This window comes from Oncorhynchus clarkii, chromosome 12, assembly GCF_045791955.1.
Source record: "Oncorhynchus clarkii lewisi isolate Uvic-CL-2024 chromosome 12, UVic_Ocla_1.0, whole genome shotgun sequence".
Classification (NCBI taxonomy): domain Eukaryota; kingdom Metazoa; phylum Chordata; class Actinopteri; order Salmoniformes; family Salmonidae; genus Oncorhynchus; species Oncorhynchus clarkii.
This window is the reverse complement of record NC_092158.1, coordinates 89288269-89296429: the sequence shown is the minus strand read 5'-3', so window position 1 is coordinate 89296429 and position 8161 is coordinate 89288269. Positions and strand designations below refer to the sequence as shown.

General features: G+C 45.9%; 1 protein-coding gene across 1 annotated transcript in view; it reads right to left on the bottom strand.

Moving 5' to 3' along the window:
- Window positions 1-1661: 1661 nt before the first annotated feature.
- Window positions 1662-8161, bottom strand: part of LOC139422348 (protein tweety homolog 2-like) — a 73794-nt gene continuing 67294 nt past the window's right edge. Inside the window, exons 13-14 of the mRNA XM_071173550.1 lie at window positions 7341-7419; window positions 1662-2477 (exon numbers count right to left, since the gene is read on the bottom strand). Coding sequence (XP_071029651.1) covers window positions 2394-2477; window positions 7341-7419 — 163 coding nt within the window. The 3' untranslated portion in view covers window positions 1662-2393. The remainder of the gene's footprint in view (window positions 2478-7340; window positions 7420-8161) is intronic.

Genomic DNA, 8161 nt, shown 5'->3' with positions numbered 1-8161 from the left:
TGCGCTTTTAACGGACCTCTGAGACTATCACAGTGCAGGTGCATTTATACGGAGACTTGATTACACACAGGTGGATTGTATTTATCATCATTAGTCATTTAGGTCAACATTGGATCATTCAGAGATCCTCACTGAACTTCTGGAGAGAGTTTGCTGCACTGAAAGTAAAGAGGCTGAATAATTTTGCACGCCCAATTTTTCGTTTTTTGATTTGTTAAAAGAGTTTGAAATATCCAATAAATGTCGTTCCACTTCATGATTGTGTCCCACTTGTTGTTGATTCTTCACACAAAAATACAGTTTTATATCTTTATGTTTGAAGCCTGAAATGTGGCAAAAGGTCGCAAAGTTCAAGGGGGCTGAATACTTTCGCAAGGCACTGTATGTTAGGTTCTGGCCTATACCCTATGTGTCCAACTCGTGGTAAACAAACAAACATCCAATAAACATCACATCAGTGATAATACTTACCAGTAATTCACCATCAACACCATTTCCGTTGTTGATGGTTTCCTCTCATCCTAATCCAGGGAATGTTTAACACGCTAATGTACAGGCAGTAGGCCGATAAGTCTAGAATCCAAAGGAAATATCGCTGTAATCCAGACGGTGCAACCCAATGCTCTCTCCATCCTCCTGAAGTGTGAACTCATTCACTACTCCCTACAAGTTCCAACGCATTGGATTGGTGTAGACTCGGGTTAGAGGAACAGTCATTTCCTTTCCATGCAGGGAAGTGAACAAGTGAGAGATTATTGGGACACAGCCACAGATTCAAGTGACACAATAGTGAACCAGAGCAATATTCAGTGTAGGTGCCAAGCTACGGTAAAGCCCTCGGTGTCGTCCTGAAATGAACTGGCATGGAACCGAAACTGAATATCACTGTTTTATTCCTTTTGATGATTCGCTGACACAATAATGAAACGGACTGATATTCAGTCGGGGATCCAGGCTAGAATTGAGCAGGACACAGCATGCAGGATGACACAGCATAGGAGAACAGAGAGAAACAGGTTACAGGAAATAAAGGCTTTAGAAACATCATCATGCATCCTTTCTCCTCAGTCCCCCTTACACATACATATAGAGTTACACGCTTAGAAAACAGGGTTCTAAATAGGGTTCTTCGGCAGTCCCCATAGGAGAATCCCTTTCGGTTCCAGGTAGAACCCTTTTTGGTTCCAGGTAGAACACTTTTGAGTTCCATGTAGAACCCTCTGAGGAAAAGGTTCTACATGGAACCCCAAAAGGTTCTACCTGGAACCATAAAGGGTTCTTCAAAGGGCTCTCCTATGTGGACAGCCAAAGAACCCTTTTAGGTTCTAGACAGCACCTTTTTCTCTAAGAGTGTAGACATCATCACAATTTCAATGAATGATCTGTTTTCCAGTCACATTTAAAAAATAAGTCCATTATATTCGCCCTTCCTCGATATCAATGAATAACCTGACAGATAAGTGACAATAAATACGTGGTCCGTTTTCATCAAGTTTGACTCATCACTCTGACGGAAGACATCATGAAGACTTTGGGTTGTGTCAAATGTGTAAGAGCTGAGTCGTCGAGTGTAAGAGCTGTGTCGTCAATGTGTAAGAGCTGAGTCGTCGAGTGTAAGAGCTGTGTCGTCAATGTGTAAGAGCTGTGTCGTCAATGTGTAAGAGCTGTGTCGTCAAGTGTAAGAGCTGCGTCGTCAAGTGTAAGAGCTGTGTCGTCAAGTGTAAGAGCTGTGTCGTCAAGTGTAAGAGCTGCGTCGTCAAGTGTAAGAGCTGTGTCGTCAAGTGTAAGAGCTGTGTCGTCAAGTGCAAGAGCTGTGTCGTCAAGTGTAAGAGGAGCTGAATGCTAGACTGGTTAGATGACAGCTTGTAATAGCGATGACAGGTTGGGGAAGACTGAAGACAGTTCATGTAATAACCATTTATGGCTGTGAAGGAAATCAATCTGGTTATTTGCTGTCCCCTGAAATCCATCAAAGGTGACGTCACTCACAGGAAAATATATAAACGTTCAACTTGGTACATAACAATCATGTCTTCTGATCTGGCTCGAGACGAACACTCACATTTGAAGAAAACACATAACTGAATTGTTGGTTTGTTTGGGGAGAGATGCAAGTGCACTTTACACTCAGGGTTCTATGTAGTCTCCTGGTTTCTACACGTACAGTACAGGACTTTGAGAGCATCAGTGTGTTCCTGAGCCGTTGTTGACCCCATACCTCCTGCATTTAAGTAACAGATGGCCAGGAGAGCAGGGTGAGACATCCATGGACAGGGTGATCTGTAAACTCTGCTTCCTCAGTACAGTGGTAGTCCCAGACAGACCCTTCCTCAGTACAGTGGTAGTCCCAGACAGACCCTTCCTGAGGGGGACCGGTAGGCCATAGTTGGGGGCTATACCTGCTGGAAGTCTGTCCCAAAGTGTCTGATCTGTGCGTCAGTCATAGACAGGTAGGTAGTTCTCATTCTGGGAGAATACTGCAGGAGGAAGGAACAAAACACACGTTAGATCCCATAACTGTGTGAAAGAAAAATTGTTTCAATCAAATCAATCAATCAAACTTTTAAAAATGTTCAGACATTTTCAGACATTTGTTTTGATTAGGAGGTGCTAGGTGGTGGGTAAGTTAGAGAGTCGTGCGACTCAGTGTTCTGAACTACAAGGTAGTTAAAGTCGGCAGGACACAGGTCACGGGTGAAGGGCAGGCAGAGGTCAAAGGTGAGGGGCGTGTGGCCGAGATTTGGGTTAGTGACGGGAGGGCACATCACATGAAAAGTTCCACTCACAGGTTAACACACTGAGGACACAACATCGCCGGAGGTTAGAGGTCACAGAGCTTAGAGAGGTCACATTGGGGTCAGGACCAAACGAGCTAATAATGTGGGTTAATAACGGGTTAATAATGGTCAGTCTCATTCCGGAGGTGTAGGGTTACAAAATAATTAGAACTAAGATAACATAATTATAACTAAGAACTAGAACTAAGAACTAGAACTAAGAATTACAAGTAAGACTTAGAACCACCTCTTATTAGACGGGCGGAAGGAGAATGAGAGCGGTACAACAAAGGAAAGGGAGTGTAAAGGTACACCAGTAAGGTTGTGTGTAGTGTATCCTCCTTAACAAAGGAAAGGGAGTGTAAAGGTACACAGTAAGGTTGTGTGTAGTGTATCCTCCTTAACAAAGGAAAGGCAGTGTAAAGGTACAGTAAGGTTGTGTGTAGTGTATCCTCCTTAACAAAGGAAAGGGAGTGTAAAGGTACAGTAAGGTTGTGTGTAGTGTATCCTCCTTAACAAAGGAAAGGGAGTGTAAAGGTTCAGTAAGGTTGTGTGTAGTGTATCCTCCTTAACAAAGGAAAGGCAGTGTAAAGGTTCAGTAAGGTTGTGTGTAGTGTATCCTCCTTAACAAAGGAGAGGGAGTGTAAAGGTACAGTAAGGTTGTGTGTAGTGTATCCTCCTTAACAAAGGAAAGGGGAGTGTAAAGGTACAGTAAGGTTGTGTGTAGTGTATCCTCCTTAACAAAGGAAAGGCAGTGTAAAGGTACAGTAAGGTTGTGTGTAGTGTATCCTCCTTAACAAAGGAAAGGGGAGTGTAAAGGTACAGTAAGGTTGTGTGTAGTGTATCCTCCTTAACAAAGGAAAGGCAGTGTAAAGGTACAGTAAGGTTGTGTGTAGTGTATCCTCCTTAACAAAGGAAAGGCAGTGTAAAGGTTCAGTAAGGTTGTGTGTAGTGTATCCTCCTTAACAAAGGAGAGGGAGTGTAAAGGTACAGTAAGGTTGTGTGTAGTGTATCCTCCTTAACAAAGGAAAGGGGAGTGTAAAGGTACAGTAAGGTTGTGTGTAGTGTATCCTCCTTAACAAAGGAAAGGCAGTGTAAAGGTTCAGTAAGGTTGTGTGTAGTGTATCCTCCTTAACAAAGGAAGGGGAGTGTAAAGGTACAGTAAGGTTGTGTGTAGTGTACAACAGAACACTTACTGTTTCTAAATGTCTGCAGGGAAATAGAAAATATATAAATAAAGTTAGAAGCAAAATATGATTAAGATGTCTGGCTAGCATTGTAAAAATGTCAAAGTGTTCTTAAAGACAGCATGAAGAGATATGTTAGGTTCTGGCCCATACCCTATATGGTAGATGTAGAAAAAACAAAAGGCCAGTATGATTGGCACACTAACAGGTTTTCGTCTCTGTCATTCGTACCAAAAATATTATATTTTTTACAATATAGGATGGACAACTGCATATTGGCAACGGCTTAGAAACATCAACGGCTTAGAAACATCAACGGCTTAGAAACATCAACGGCTTAGAAACATCAACGGCTTAGAAACATCAACGGCTTAGAAACATCAACGGCTTAGAAACATCAACGGCTTAGAAACATCAACGGCTTAGAAACATCAACGGCTTAGAAACATCCAGTGGAATATATAACGCTTCATGAATAAATAGGTTCCATCGATCCACATAAACCCACGTCTGAATTGGATCTGTTTAAAAGACAGCTTCCTAGCATCTCGTCCCACTTGTTTCCTGATGCCAGAGACTGACCCTGTGTGTTAGCGGTATCATCTCGTCCCACTTGTTTCCTGATGCCAGAGACTGACCCTGTGTGTTAGCGGTAGCATCTCGTCACACTTGTTTCCTGATGCCAGAGACTGACCCTGTGTGTTAGCGGTATCATCTAGTCCCACTTGTTTCCTAATGCCAGAGACTGACCCTGTGTGTTAGCGGTAGCATCTAGTCCCACTTGTTTCCTGATGCCAGAGACTGACCCTGTGTGTTAGCGGTAGCATCTCGTCCCACTTGTTTCCTGATGCCAGAGACTGACCCTGTGTGTTAGCGGTAGCATCTCGTCCCACTTGTTTCCTGATGTCAGAGACTGACCCTGTGTGTTAGCGGTAGCATCTCGTCCCACTTGTTTCCTGATGCCAGAGACTGACCCTGTGTGTTAGCGGTAGCATCTCGTCCCACTTGTTTCCTGATGCCAGAGACTGACCCTATGTGTTAGCGGTATCATCTAGTCCCACTTGTTTCCTAATGCCAGAGACTGACCCTGTGTGTTAGCGGTACCATCTAGTCCCACTTGTTTCCTGATGCCAGAGACTGACCCTGTGTGTTAGTGGTATCATCTAGTCCCACTTGTTTCCTGATGCCAGAGACTGACCCTGTGTGTTAGCGGTATCATCTAGTCCCACTTGTTTCCTGATGCCAGAGACTGACCCTGTGTGTTAGCGGTACCATCTAGTCCCACTTGTTTCCTGATGCCAGAGACTGACCCTGTGTGTTAGCGGTATCATCTAGTCACACTTGTTTCCTGATGCCAGAGACTGACCCTGTGTGTTAGCGGTACCATCTAGTCCCACTTGTTTCCTGATGCCAGAGACTGACCCTGTGTGTTAGCGGTATCATCTAGTCCCACTTGTTTCCTGATGCCAGAGACTGACCCTGTGTGTTAGCGGTATCATCTAGTCCCACTTGTTCCCTGATGCCAGAGACTGACCCTGTGTGTTAGCGGTATCATCTAGTCCCACTTGTTCCCTGATGCCAGAGACTGACCCTGTGTGTTAGCGGTATCATCTAGTCCCACTTGTTTCCCGATGCCAGAGACTGACCCTGTGTGTTAGCGGTATCATCTAGTCCCACTTGTTTCCTGATGCCAGAGACTGACCCTGTGTGTTAGCGGTAGCATCTAGTCCCACTTGTTTCCTGGTGCCAGAGACTGACCCTGTGTGTTAGCGGTATCATTTATTAAACAGCGGCTGACATTGTAGCTGTTCAGTTCTAATAACACGACCACTGGGCCTCTCCTCTCATGGCAGGGTATACAGCACACCCTGTGTTCTGTAGAACAAGAAGTGCTCTTGTCTTGACTTCCGTGCAGACTTAAGTGCTCTGTAGTCTCCCTTGCGCGTGTGTGTCTGTGTGTAAGAAGAGACTAAGTGTTTTGACTCTGAAGAGTTTGATTCTCTCCCTGCACACAGCAGCACTAGAACAATGGTTCTGATTCACAGCAACATCCTGTAACATTACCAGTCAGGCCATACTGTAACATTACCAGTCAGGTCATACTGTAATATTACCAGTCAGCCCATACTGTAACATTACCAGTCAGCCCACACTAACATTACCAGTCAGGCCATACTGTAACATTACAGTAGCATCTCTCGAGGGTCATTAGCAGGCTAGCCTCTCTCTACGGTCAGTAGCAGGCTAGCATCTCTCTACGGTCATTAGCAGGCTAGCCTCTCTCTACGGTCATTAGCAGGCTAGCATCTCTCTACGGTCATTAGCAGGCTATCCTCTCTCTACGGTCAGTAGCAGGTTAGCCTCTCCCTGGGGTCATTAGCAGGCTAGCATCTCTCTACGGTCATTAGCAGGCTAGCCTCTCTCTACGGTCATTAGCAGGCTAGTCTCTCTCTAGGGTTATTAGCAGGCTAGCCTCTCTCTAGGGACATTAGCAGGCTAGCATCTCTCTACAGTCATTAGCAGGCTAGCATCTCTCTACGGTCATTAGCAGGCTAGCCTCTCTCTAGGGTCATTAGCAGGCTAGCGCCTCTCTACGGCCATTAGCAGGCTAGCGTCTCTCTAGGGTCATTAGCAGGCAAGCATCTCTCTAGGGTCATTAGCAGGCCTGCATCAGAGCATCAGGCCAATTAATGGCACAAGGGAGAAGAGCGTGTACTGTTTTGTCGGTATTTCAGTCCATGACCAGCAGAGAGCAGTCTTTCACCATAATGTGCAGTGGAAGGGCCAATCCCAAATCAACCCCACAAATAAACCCTAGTGGAAATCTGAGAGTATTTGATTGGTATAAGCAATATGACGCAACGTCCAGATAGCCTATCAGATAGCAAGGTGGATCACAAGTGCATAGGGCACAGGTTTTAGGAGACGATTTAGGACTGGGCCAATTATCTGGACCAGACGCTCTTAACCAGAGAGATTTACAGGAGCAATTAGGGTTAAGTGCCTTGCTCAAGGGCACATCAAATAGTCAGCTCAGAGATTTGAACCAGTGACCTTACGGTTACTGGCCCAACACTCTTAACCGCTAGGCTACCTGCCTCCCACAGGAGGTTTCTGTCAGGTTGTGGATACTGTACGGTAGACACAGTGAAGGCAGCAGGGTGTCTTGGAGAATGTCTGTGGTCCTTCAGTACAATATGTGTTAGTGTTGATGCCATTATCTAACAAGGGACCTGTCTGGTCTCTGGCTCTACACACAGTAACTCTATACATGAGTGTGTCTGTGGTCCTTCAGTAGAACGGAGCACTGTTAATGTTAATGTCAGTGACATCATCACACGAGGGACCTGGCCTCTAATGTTAGTGGCCAACGCACCGAGGGTGGCGGGGATCCCCTCCCGATCAGAGGAACGTTCTCATAACGAGGGTTCCCTCCAAACAGCATGGACTGATTCCTATAGGAGAGAGACATTGGGAAGAGGAGAAAGAGAGAGTGAGGGGGGGTGGAGAGAGAGAGAGAGAGAGAGAGATAGAGAGAGAGAGGATGTAGAGAGAGAGGAGAGAGAAAGAGAGCGAGAGAAACAGACAGAAAGAGAGAGTGAGGGGAGGTGGAGAGAGAGAGAGAGAAAGAGAGGGGATGTAGAGAGAGGAGAGAGAAAGAGAGAGTGAGAGAAACAGACAGAAAGAGAGAGTGAGGGGGGTTGGAGAGAGAGAGAGAGAGAGAGAGAGAGAGAGAGAGAGAGAGAGAGAGAGAGGGGATGTAGAGAAAGAGGAGAGAGACAGAGAGAGTGAGAGAGGGAGTGAGAGAGGGAGAGAAAGAGTGAGAGTGAGAGAAAGAGAAACAGAGAGAGAGTCATCTTATCTGATAAAACAAACACAGTGCTGCTTATTCCAGACACACACACATGGACACAGATACGGACAGGGACACGCAGACCTGGACACAGATACGGACAGGGACACGCAGACCTGGACACAGATTCGGACAGGGACACGCAGACCTGGACACAGATACGGACAGGGACACGCAGACCTGGACACAGATACGGACAGGGACACGCAGACCTGGACACAGATTCGGACAGGGACACGCAGACCTGGACACAGATACGGACAGGGACACGCAGACCTGGACACAGATACGGACAGGGACACGCAGACACATGGACACAGACATGGACAGGGACACGCAGACAC